General features: G+C 41.7%; 1 protein-coding gene across 2 annotated transcripts; it reads right to left on the bottom strand.

Annotated features, from left to right (window-relative positions):
- Positions 1–7,154: 7,154 nt before the first annotated feature.
- On the bottom strand, positions 7,155–12,172 carry rac3b (Rac family small GTPase 3b). Of its 2 annotated transcripts, none has more exons than XM_071409589.1 (6): positions 11,974–12,172; positions 10,675–10,746; positions 10,381–10,498; positions 10,085–10,147; positions 9,453–9,612; positions 7,155–8,919 (listed from the first exon to the last, which is right to left on the bottom strand). In XM_071409589.1, the coding sequence occupies exons 1-6, from the start codon at positions 12,006–12,008 to the stop codon at positions 8,789–8,791; spliced, it is 579 nt and encodes a 192-aa protein (XP_071265690.1). In that variant the 5' UTR covers positions 12,009–12,172; the 3' UTR covers positions 7,155–8,788. The 2 variants fall into 2 exon arrangements, with proteins under 2 accessions (XP_071265690.1, XP_071265691.1); XM_071409590.1 differs by having other exon boundaries at positions 7,789–8,919; positions 9,449–9,612.
- Between the last annotated feature and the right edge of the window lie 389 nt (positions 12,173–12,561).

Raw genomic sequence — 12,561 nt, forward strand, 5'->3', positions numbered from 1 at the left:
ATCCTTGGGAGCAATTTCCAAATGCCTGAAGGTACCACGATCATCTGTACAAACAATAGTACGCAAGTATAAACACCATGGGACCACGCAGCCGTCATACCGCTCAGGAAGGAGACGTGCTCTGTCTCCTAGAGATGAACGTACTTTGGTGCGGAAAGTGCAAATCAATCCCAGAACAACAGCAAAGGACCTTGTGAAGATGCTGTAGGAAACAGGTACAAAAGTATCTATCTACAGTAAAACGAGTCCTATATTGACATAACCTGAAAGGCCGCTCAGCAAGAAAGAAGCCACTGCTCCAAAACCGCCATTAAAAAGCAAGACTACTGTTTGCAACTGCACATGGGGACAAAGATTGTACTTTTTGGAGAAATGTCCTCTGGTCTGAAGAAACTGTTTGGCCATAATGAACATCGTTATGTTTGGAGGAAAAAGGGGGACGCTTGCAAGCCGAAGAACACCATCCCAACCGTGAAGCACTTGGGTGGCAGCATCATGTTGTGGGGGTGCTTTGCTGCAGGAGGGACTGGTGCACTTTACAAAATAGATGGCATGATGAGGAAGGAAAATGATGTGCATATATTGAAGCAACATCTCAAGACATCAGTCAGGAAGTTAAAGCTTGGTCGCAAATGGGTCTTCCAAATGGACAATGACCCCAAGCATACTTCAAAAGTGGCAAAATGGCTTAAGGACAACAAAGTCAAGGTATTGGAGGGGCCATCAGAAAGCCCTGACCTCAACCCTATTGAAAATGTGTGGGCAGAACTGAAAAAGCATGTGCGAGCAAGGAGGCCTAAAAACCTGACTCAGTTACACCAGCTCTGTCAGGACGAATGGGCCAAAATTCACCAAATTTATTGTGGGAAGCTTGTGGAAGGCTACCCAAAACGTTTGACCGAAGTTAAACAATTTGGAGGCAATGCTACCAAATACTAATTGAATGTATGTAAACTTCTGACCCACTGGGAATGTGATGAAAGAAATAAAAGCTGACAAAAATCATTCTCTCAACTATTATTCTGACTTTTCACATTGTTAAAATAAAGTGGTGATCCTAACTGACCTAAGACAGGGAATTTTTACTAGGATTAAATGTCAGGAATTGTGAAAAACTGAGTTTAAATGCATTTGGCTAAGGTGTATGTAAACTTCTGACTTCAACTCTAGTATGATGAGACAAACAAATGTGTTTACAAACCACAATACAGTACAACATTTTGTATTTATTAATAAACATACACTGCCGTTCAAAAGTTTGGGGTCACTTCGACATTTCCTTGTTTTTGAAAGAAAAGCACATTTTCTGTCCATTTAAAATAACATCAAATTGATCAGAAATACAGTGTAGACATTGTTAATGTTGTAAATGACTATTGTAGCTGGAAATGGCAGATTTGTAATGGAATATCTACATAGGCGTACAGAGGCCCATTATCAGCAACTATCACTCCTGTGTTCCAATGGCACGTTGTGTTAGCTAATCCAAGTTTATAATTTTAAAAGGATAATTGATCATTAGAAAACCCTTTTGCATTTATGTTAGCACAGCTGAAAACTGTTGTTCTGATTAAAGAAGCAACAAAACTGGCCTTTAGACTAGTTGAGTATCTGGAGCATCAGCATTTGCTGGTTCGATGACAGGCTCAAAATGTCCAGAAACAAAGACCTTTCTTCTGAAACTCGTCAGTCTATTCTTATCCTGAGAAATGAAGACTACTCCATGCGAGAAATTGACAAGAAACTGAAGATCTCGTACAACGCTGTGTACTACTCCCTTCAAAGAACAGCGCAAACTGGCTCTAACCAGAATAGTGGGATGCCCCAGTGCACAACTGAGCAAGAGGGAAAGTACATTAGAGTGCCATACAGCAATACTGCATTCAACCGCACCAGTGATCCAGCAGTGCAATTTTTTTAAGCATGTTTTAAGTTTAAATGTTATAACAACCTAGCTAAAAAAAAATATTTAGAGTTATTAAATGGTCACAGCTTATTATGCACATCAGCAAGCATAGCAGCTAAGGCTGGACAAATATTAAGTATCTATTTTGTTTTAATATGTTAAAATGCTATGTACAGCATCCTCTGTATTGATAGGGCCATATTTATTTAATAAAACAATGGCCAGTTTGGGCCAGTTGTATGCACGTTGTTTGGTAAAAACAAACATAATAGGCTATGTCTGGCCCACAAATTCAATTTTTTTTCAATATGGCCCTTGTACTGATTGAGTTTGACACCTTGTGTAATGGGTGTCGTCATCTGAAGAGGAAGAATCGGACCAAAGCGCAGCGTGGTAAGTGTTCATGACTTTTATTTAAACTGAACACTAGAACAAAATAACAAAGTGCAAAACTAAACCGAAACAGTCCTGTCAGGTGCGGAAAACACTAAACAGAAAATAACTACCCACAAAACACAGGTGGGAAAAGGCTACCTAAGTATGGTTCCCAATCAGAGACAACGATAGACAGCTGTCCCTGATTGAGAACCATACCCGGCCAAAACAAAGAAATACAACACATAGAAAAATTAACATAGAATGCCCACCCCAAATCACACCCTGACCAAACCAAAATAGAGACATAAAAAGCTCTCTAAGGTCAGGGTGTGACACCTTGCTTTAGACCATACATTGTTAAAACAAAACCCCAAAATGATTTACTGTAACACTACGTGTGTTCATTTCTTACACTGAGAAAGTGTAACAACGTTAGCACTAAGCAAAGAGAGTCCAGTTTACTCTAAATCAAGTGTTATGTTTGACACTGTAGGTGTTGCGTATTACTCTATAGTAGAGCTATGGAAACACCACAATTGAGTTAATTTGAACACTTTAAGAGTAAATTGGGGAACTCTGCAACAGAGTTAAATATTTAACACATTCAAGTGTTATTTATCACCAGCATAGTGGGACTCATATGTTCGCTGAAAATAGTGTATATATTACACTTTCAGAGTTAAATGACAAAGGTGATCTTTTACAATGTTGCATGGGGCAGAAATGTCATATAACACAATGCAACGTTTTTACGGTAGCCAACTGCTTTACAGTACCTGATTTCTGATGGCTTGTCCTATGTATGTTTTGTATACGGATAATGAAATTGTAAGACTGACATATTTCTCAACATGCTCACAACCTGGCAATGGATACAAATGATTAAAACAATTGTGCATGTCAAGTTTAAATCATATACTAAACTCAGCAAAAAAAGAAATGTCCTCTCACTGTCAACTGCATTTATTTTCAGCAAGCTTAACATGTGTAAATATTTGTAGGAACATAACAAGATTCAACAAATGAGACATAAACTGAACAAGTTCCACAGACATGTGACTAACAGAAATGGAATAATGTGTCCCTGAACAAAGGGGGGGTCAAAATCAAAAGTAACAGTCCGTATCTGGTGTGGCCACCAGCTGCATTAAGTACTGCAGTGCATCTCCTCCTCATGGACTGCACCAGATTTGCCAGTTCTTGCTAGGAGATGTTACCATCTCTCCACACACTTCCACTAAGGCACCTGCAAGTTCCCGGACATTTCTGGGGGGAATGGCCCTAGCCCTCACCCTCCGATCCAACAGGTCCCAGACGTGCTCAATGGGATTGAGATCCGGGCTCTTCGCTGGCCATGGCAGAACACTGACATTCCTGTCTTGCAGGAAATCACGCACAGAACGAATAGTATGGCTGGTGGCATTGTCATGCTGAAGGGTCAGGATGAGCCTGCAGGAAGGGTACCACATGAGGGAGGAGGATGTCTTCCCTGTAACACACAGCATTGATTGCCTGCAATGACAACAAGCTCAGTCGGATGATGCTGTGACACACCGCCCCAGACCATGACGGACCCTCCATCTCCAAATCGATCCCGCTCCAGAGTACAGGCCTTGGTGTAATGCTCATTCCTTCAACGAAAAAAGCGAATCCAACCATCACCCCTGGTGAGACCAAACCGCGACTTGTCAGAGAAGATAACTTTTTTTGCCAGTCCTGTCTGGTCCAGCGACGGTGGGTTTGTGCCCATAGGCGACGTTGTTGCCGGTGATGTCTGGTGAGGACCTGCCTTACAACAGGCCTATAAGTCCTCAGTCCAGCCTCTCTCAGCCTATTGCAGACAGTCTGAGCACTGATGGAGGGATTCGGCAGTTGTTGCCATCCTGTACCTGTCCCGCAGGTGTGATGTTCGGATGTACCGATCCTGTACAGGTGTTGTTACACATGGTCTGCCACTGCGAGGACGATCAACTGTCTGTCCTGTCTCCCTGTAGTGCTGTCTTAGGTGTCTCACAGTACGGACATTGCAATTTATTGCCCTGGCCACATCTGCAGTCCTCATGCCTCCTTGCAGCATGCCTAAGGCATGTTCACGCAGATGAGCAGGGATCCTGGGCATCTTTCTTTTGGTGTTTTTCAGAGTCAGTAGAAAGGCCTCTTTGGTGTCCTAAGTTTTCATAACTGTGACCTTAATTGCCTACCGTCTGTAAGCTGTTAGTGTCTTAACGACCGTTCCACAGGTGCATGTTCATTAATTGTTTATGGTTCATTGAACAAGCATGGGAAACAGTGTTTAAACCCTTTACAATGAAGATCTGTGAAGTTATTTGGATTTTTACGAATTATCTTTGAAAGATAGGGTCCTGAAAAAGGGACGTTTCTTTTTTTGCTGAGTTTATATGGAAAAGTATATCTACCCTCTATTAGTCTTTCTTACCAGCACTTTAAAAAAATTACAGTTTTGTATTTTTTGGTGTCTGACTAAATGGTGAGCCTATCATTATCTGTTGTATTTGTGATACAACTAAATGTTCTCATGTTATTTTACGAGAAAAGTAGATTTTGGATGAAGGACTCAAGGGTGAAAGATGTGTGAAACCTCAAAGAATGCACAATCAAAGGTTCTGAACATAAGATAGTGGATATTACAAGTGTTATCAGTTTAGAGTTTTGAAAATATACCACTTACATCGGGAAAATGTGGCAAAGTTATTGAAAAAACCCATAACTGCAAACACTTCAGTAACAATGTGATGATTCACTTCTTTCTTATCGCTCTCCCTCCAGAATAGATTTCATTATCTTAATTATCTTATCCATTGTTCTTTTTATTGTCATACAGAAAGTGACTACTAGTTTCAAATTGTTCACAGTAATAATGTGAATAAGCAGCAACAGTAATAATGAGTTTTGTCCTTACCTGTCTCTCAGTCCTTTCTGATTCAGCTGGGACTGTATCATGGCCTTTATGTTCATCCATTGTACACAGATAACAGATAAACTGCTGATCGTAACATTAACATGATGCCTTCTAATTGCAGTCGCTGTACTCATAATATACAGGAGAACGATCGCCTTACGGCGATGATAGCTGTGCTACAGGCCCAGCTTCAGACGCAATCGTTAGGCAAGGGTAATTTCAGTGTAGGAAAGGATGAAACAGCGTCTGTGCCACCAGTAAGTACAGATAGTAGTATAAATCCCCTCGCACAGTCCCCGCAGCCGGACAACTTTCCCATTGTTTCTGGAGGGAAATGCTGTAGGAATGCTCAACCGGTGTCGGTGTCGCTCATTCAGCCGACAGAAACTTTCAACCGGTTTTCCCCATTAAGCAGCGAGTCACACCGCCGTTAAAGCAAAGCAGTGCGACACAAACAACAACACAGAGTTACACGTGGAATTAACAAACGTACAGACAATAACACAATAGGAAAAAATCGAAATACAGTGTGTGCAAATGAAGTAAGATTAGGGAGGTAAGGCAATAAATAGGCCGTAGTGGCGAAGTAATTACAATTTAGCAAATAAACACTGGAGTGATAGATCTGCAGAAGATTAATGTGCAAGTAGAGATACTGGGGTGCAAAGGAACAAAAAAATAAATAACAATATGGGGATGAGGTAGTTGGATGGGCTATTTACAGATGGGCTATGTACAGGTGCAATGATCTATGAGCTGCTCTGACAGCTGATGCTTAAAGTTAGTGAGGGAGATATGAGTTTCCAGCTTCAGTGATTTTTATTGTGTGGAGTCTTGGACCAGCTTGTGCTTCTTAAAGGCAAGAGTTTCATAGTGATGCTGGAGGTGAGTCTCACAGAAAGAGGCCAGACACACCAGACAGAACTTGAAAGCATTGAGTTTTATCCCACTACAGGAGTCACATGCCACATCTCCAGGTCCAGCGTAATAGTGAGCAGGAGGAGCAGCCTGGAGTCCTGTCTTCTTCAGATTCTCCACCAATTCAGCCATTTGTGTTTCTGTTTAGAACAGGCCTAGGGATGAAGGTCTGTCTGCACTGGCTGCAGCTGTATTTGTATTATGGATCCCCATTAGCTGCTGCCAAGGCAGCTCCTACTCTTCCTGGAGTCCGGCAGAATTAAGGCAGTTATACAATTAAAAAAATATTACAATACATTCATTACAGAATTCCCAACACACTAAGTGTGTGCCCTCAGGCCCATACTCCACTACCACATATCTACAACTAAAAATCCATGTGTACGTGTGTGTATAGTGCGCATGTTATCATGTGTGTGTATGCATGTGTCTGTGCCTACGTTTGTGTTACTTCACAGTCCCCGCTGTTCCATAAGGTGTATTTTTACCTGCTTTTTAAATCTGATTCTACTGCTTGCATCAGTTACCTGATGTGGAATAGAGTTCTATGTAGTCATGGCTCTATGTAGTACTGTGCACCTCCCATATTCTGTTCTGGACTTGGGGATTGTGAAGAGCTGACACTAACAGACTGAGCTGCAGAGTATAAGAGATCAGTATTGTTTCTCTAGAAGTATTGATGTTTCTAAGAGGGAAAATGTACTGGTTGAGTATGTTTACTCTGTACCTGTACAAGGTGTGGTGTTGGACCAAGACCAGGAGGAGAGTGGCTGTGATTGGACAACCGATGGATGTGATAGGGGAAGAGTGGAGTATTTGGACTGGAGTCATGCCTCCATTAATCAGAATCAGAAAATGTTAAGAATGCAGAAGAACCAGACTTGAACTTAATCTTGACAGAAAGCAATCACATTGGGTCTGGGAGCAGGGAGATGTGGTTTCTTTCTGAAGATGAAAACCCACACACATTGCAAAGAATGATAAAATAATTTAGACACTAGTACACTTCAGGACATTTGACACAAAAACCTGTTACATATACATTTGTATTTATTATACAAAATTGAAAGATATCACGACACTGACATGTGAAGTCATAAAAAATAAGACAAACAATTAAACCATTATACAAGTAATCTTACAGTACATTGCCAGTGCATTAAAAAAAGCTTTCTTCTTAATAACAATGGGCTCGAATCACCAGTTCATATCCATGCAGTAGTAGTTTTAGTAGCTTTTCAGAATTCTGATCTACAGTATTGAGGAATAGGATGAAGTTACCCCTAGACACTGATCTAAGACCAGTTTTGCAAATCCCTCCTAATGGTTAAGGTTAGGATTGAGTAATGGTAAGCTGATCCTAGATCTGTGCCTGAGGAAAACTTCTACCCAAAGCCAGTATTGACACCTTGGACAGGCTCAGAGACACATTATTCAACCACACAGTTGCTATGCCAACCAAAAACGTCATGACAGAGAAGACTGCAGTTCTGTATCTCACCACCAGAGTGGGACATACAGTTATACTGCAGGTCTACAACAACCACAGAAATGCACTGGTTAATTAATTATATATTTTTGCAATATGATACCTCCTAGAGTCAAAGTGAGTTACTATTATCCTTTTATTTTGAATTGTCTGGAATTAAAGAGTTAAATATTCAGGTACATAATAAATAGATATATCCATAATGAATTCCTCCAAAGGTTTTTTTTTTTTTTAACATTACTAGACTTAGTTTGGTTAACACATAAAACAGACCACGGTTGTGATCGTCCATTTCCCTTTTCTTTTCTTTTTTTGAGTCGACAGTTTGTTGCAAAGTCTTGTGTATCACTACAATACGAAATAGTACCAAAAACTTGACACTGCTTGAAACTTTACTCTCTCACACATAGTGACATGCGAACACACACACACTCCCACACACACACACACACACGCGCAAATGAACATATACAAAGGACGTTGGGAAAATGAAGACAGATTGTTTAGACCCATGCAGGCACCTCCATCAGAGGCATTACTCAGGCAGCAAGGTTGTACATCTCCCACTTTTGGCATGCTTGTCTGTTTATCACATTATTCACTTCACAGAGTAGGGTGAAATTGACCCTAAACACTGATCTAAGGTCAGTTTTGTGTTTTTTCTCCCCGTAATGGTGAAGGTTAGGATTTGAGGTGGGTACGCTGATCCTAGATCTGTACCTAAGGGCAACTTCAACCCAGAGCCACATATTCACAGTACAGGCTGTTTTGAGTGCTGTATCAACTCAAGCAAACAAGACTGAGAGGGAGGAGGGTTGTATGAGTGAGAGTAGACTAACTGTCCACAGAGGAGTGCTTTCCTCTGTGGAAAACAAACAAATGGAAACTTGACGACGCATATCTTTACACCAGATCAAATCGTTTTCCCACTGTAAAAAAAAAAGTCCAGTAATTCTCTTTCTCTTAGGGCCAAATCCTAACTTAAGATCAAATATTCCATTGACATGAATGTGTTATTTACACAAACATCAGTTAAATTGCCGTTACGTGGTGTCTCAAGTCAAGATTCGTCCCGAAGAGAAGTAGTGGTCATTATGGTGATGTTTTAGTAGTACCAGACGTATCATCATGACAATGGCCGCCATGTTGGCTGTTTCTCCTGGACCAATGAGAGCCCTCAGAACACGGTGCACCTCTTGCCCCTCTTCTTGACGGGTGGGGGGCAGAGCACGGCGCGGATGGCCTCGTCAAACACAGTCTTCAACCCTCGCTGGGTCAGGGCAGAGCACTCCAGGTACTTCACAGCACCTGACCACCACACACAAACAACAACACGTTTATTTCACATCTATAAACATAGAACAAAAAAACATCTGACTGGGTAAGTAGATAAAGGGCTTAATTGACAATCTCGCACTATCCCAGACTCAGCAATATGACATCATCTCACACAGCGGGTCACTTCCTGCTTAGAGCAAAACCCTGTGAAAGTAACCGCTCCTTCTGCTTTACTTCCGTATCATGTCCCCTAATCTTTTGAATGGGCTTCACGATTATATCATGAAATTCGTGAAAACACGGTCATTTAAGATATATACATAAAATTATATTTGTGTTTGTTGATGAATTTACTTCTACCAGATTTATTTTATTAAGTTTTTGCCCTGAAGACCATTCAAAAAGCCTACAAAAGTTTTTTTTAAACTACAAGGCTACTTCCTGGAAAACCACACGTCACTTGCATAGCGTATTAACAACAACAGAATCCAAATCTGCCAAGACCACCACTAATGGCTCTTCCCAATGTGGGCATAGATGGGCAGATACCCACACCCACTGACCTATCTCCCGTGCCATGGCCAGGCCCTGGGGGTAGGTGATGGGGGACAGCTTCTTGTCCCTCAGCCTTTCGATGGTGTCCTTGTCATCTCTCAGATCCAGCTTGGTGCCCACCAGGATAATGGGGGTGTTGGGGCAGTGGTGTCTCACTTCAGGGTACCACTGAGACAGAGGGTAAAGGTCATTAGATCAAAAGTCAAAGATGGAGAGCAAGGCTGGGTGGAACAGAGCTATTGAAATAAAACCTCTAATCTAGTCTGTAGGGCCATAGATGGATTATAGGACTATTATGGCTAGAGTAGAGGAGAATAGTATAATAAAATAGAACACAATTAGGCACTGCTGAAATAACCTCACCCATTCTTTAAAAACACAACATCCCAATTAGTGAATCTTCCTTTTGAACCAGAGTCATATAGAGAGAGAGAGTTTGACAAACAGAAAGGTCTGTGATGTCATCTAAGAGCATTGTAATGCTTTTGGGTTGAAACCACAATGGCCAAACTCTCTCTATCTATATGCAGGACTGTAGCTACAGAACATGAACCAGGGAGAGCTATAGATGTGCTTCTTTAGGTCAGGCTCGGCAGGTCCCTTGTTCCTGTGTCTGTGAGCAGGAAGGTTCAGTACTGACCTTAGCTCGGACGTTCTCAAAGGAGGCCGGGCTGACCAAGGAGAAGCATATCAAGAACACATCCTGGGGAGAACCATAGAGAGACAGACCTTAGGATGAAACCACTGAGATCAACCAACCACGGAATCACCTGACTCCACATGGGACAGACTGGAAGAAAAGCTCTGCTGCGGAATAGTAGATTGCAAATCAATCCTTCACAGAAATGTAATGGGTTGTGTGTGTGTGTGTGTGTGTGTGTGTGTGTGTGTGTGTGTGTGTGTGTGTGTGTGTGTGTGTGTGTGTGTGTGTGTTACCGTCTGTGGATAGGACAGTGGTCGGAGTCTGTCGTAGTCCTCCTGTCCTGCTGTATCCCATAGACCCAGATTCACTGGTTTCCCATCTACCATCACATTGGCAGAGTAGTTGTCAAAGCTAGAGAGACAGATAGGAGATAGGGAAAATATCTTTATCTCTGAATGCCCGCTCTATGTAAAGTATACTTGTCAGAAACACAAACACTACATAGAGGAAAGCAGACTTACTCTCACTCATTCACTCACTCACTCGTGTGTGTGTGTGTGTGTGTGTGTGTGTGCGTGTGTACTCACACAGTGGGTATGTACTCTCCGGGGAAGGCATTGGTGGTGTAGCTGATCAGCAGACAGGTCTTACCCACGGCCCTGAGAGAGAGATTCGGTTCTTACTCACTGCTATAGAAAAACACAAGTCTAATAACAAGACAAAAAAATGCTGCTGAGGTAGGTAGGCTGATACTCAGCGTGTGTGTGTGGTTCTGCCCTTCTCTCTCTTTCAGTTTAAGTATCACACAGACACTGGCCTACATTCACTTTGCCTGGGGGACATACTACCACCCTCACGCCCTACTGCCCCCATCCCTGTTATCGACAAACACACAATACAGGAAGGGTTGGTGACAGTGGTGTGTGTGTGTGTGTGTCTATGATTATGTGTATCCTGTATGTCAAAATTATATGAACAGATTGATGGTGGCATGGCAGGGTAGGGGATGAATGGTGTGCGTCAGAATGTGTGTGTGTGAATAGGAAGAGAGGGGAAGAGGGAGGGGTAATGAAAAATAGTTTTTTTTGTGAGCGCAGGCCACTAAAAGTCTCTTGGTTGCTCTGGGAATGACTGATTAGCAGATGCAATTTTAACACATTATGCTAATAACTGATGTCATTAATTGATTAATGACCCCTAGTCATCAGAAATCCCCCAAAAGGGATTTGGCATTAGTAGGGCACTGTAGATATCAACATTTAGCCTAGTACAGACAAACTCAGATATAGGATCAATTCTTTCTATAGTAAAATAACTACATAGGCCTACTATACAATTAGCTGTTTTTCATACCAAACCCCCAAATACTGTAAATGCATTTATTATGCGTGGTAGTTAATTATGGATCGTGCATGAAGGCAGTCAAAACTATAACTGTATAGAATATAATATTATTTATATTATCACACATGGTAAAAAAAACGGTTGTAAATTAAGATTCTTATAAAACAACGCCTAGAGATTCCTTAGCCCGCATCGTCACTGATGAAGCCTAATTCCGACGGCCTACGACGCGAGTAGGTGTTTCCCATAGCATCGCTACAGCCTGGGCGTTTTCTCAGCGTAAAAATACAAAACTGTACATTTTACACATCCCACATCCCGCATGATATTACAAACATTCCACAAATGAACGGAATTTAATTCGTTTTTTTATAACCTAGCTGTGCATTTCCAAGTGAATGCTTAGAAAGAAGACTTCCCATATAACAGAGAGCCCCAGCCCCTTTTCCTACACACTGCATCTCCCATCCATGACCGCATCACTGATCACACACACAGAAAGGATGAGAAAAATATCTCTACGTTGAGATTAAGATTCTTACCCGTCGCCGACCACCACGCATTTAATTGCTTGCATTTGCGAAGTTGCAGGCGGTGTCACAAAGCCGACAGAAGTGTTTTTCAAAATATTTCACAATGAAAGCTAGCTGTGATTTGTATGAGAAGCGGGCCAGTCCGCTCAGCTTTTGAGCCGCAGTGAAAGGGGTCGATGAAGAGTGGCGCCAGAAAACAACGGAAAAGACCGAGCGTATTTAAAGGGGCAGTGACCATCCGAACTGTATTTACCGCTTTCTCTTAGTATTTCTTTGTATCCCCAATTAGCCGCTGCCTTCCTGGGGTCCAAACAGGAAACAAAAGACAACAAATAAAATACATAATATACATAACACTACATAATATAAAGCAAAATGCAGTACAAAATATATAAACATGTCTGTGTCTCTTTACAGTCCCCTGGTCCCATAATGTGTTTTTTATCTGGTTTTTGTATCTGTTATTATTGCTAGCTTGAGTTGCCTGGGGGGCAGAGAGTTCCATGTAGTCATGGCTCTATTTAATACTGTGCGTTTCCCAGCCTCTGTTCTGGACCTGGGGAATGTGAAGAGACCTCTGCATGTCTTGTGTAGTAC

Source organism: Salvelinus alpinus, chromosome 7, assembly GCF_045679555.1.
Source record: "Salvelinus alpinus chromosome 7, SLU_Salpinus.1, whole genome shotgun sequence".
Taxonomy (NCBI): Eukaryota; Metazoa; Chordata; class Actinopteri; order Salmoniformes; family Salmonidae; genus Salvelinus; species Salvelinus alpinus.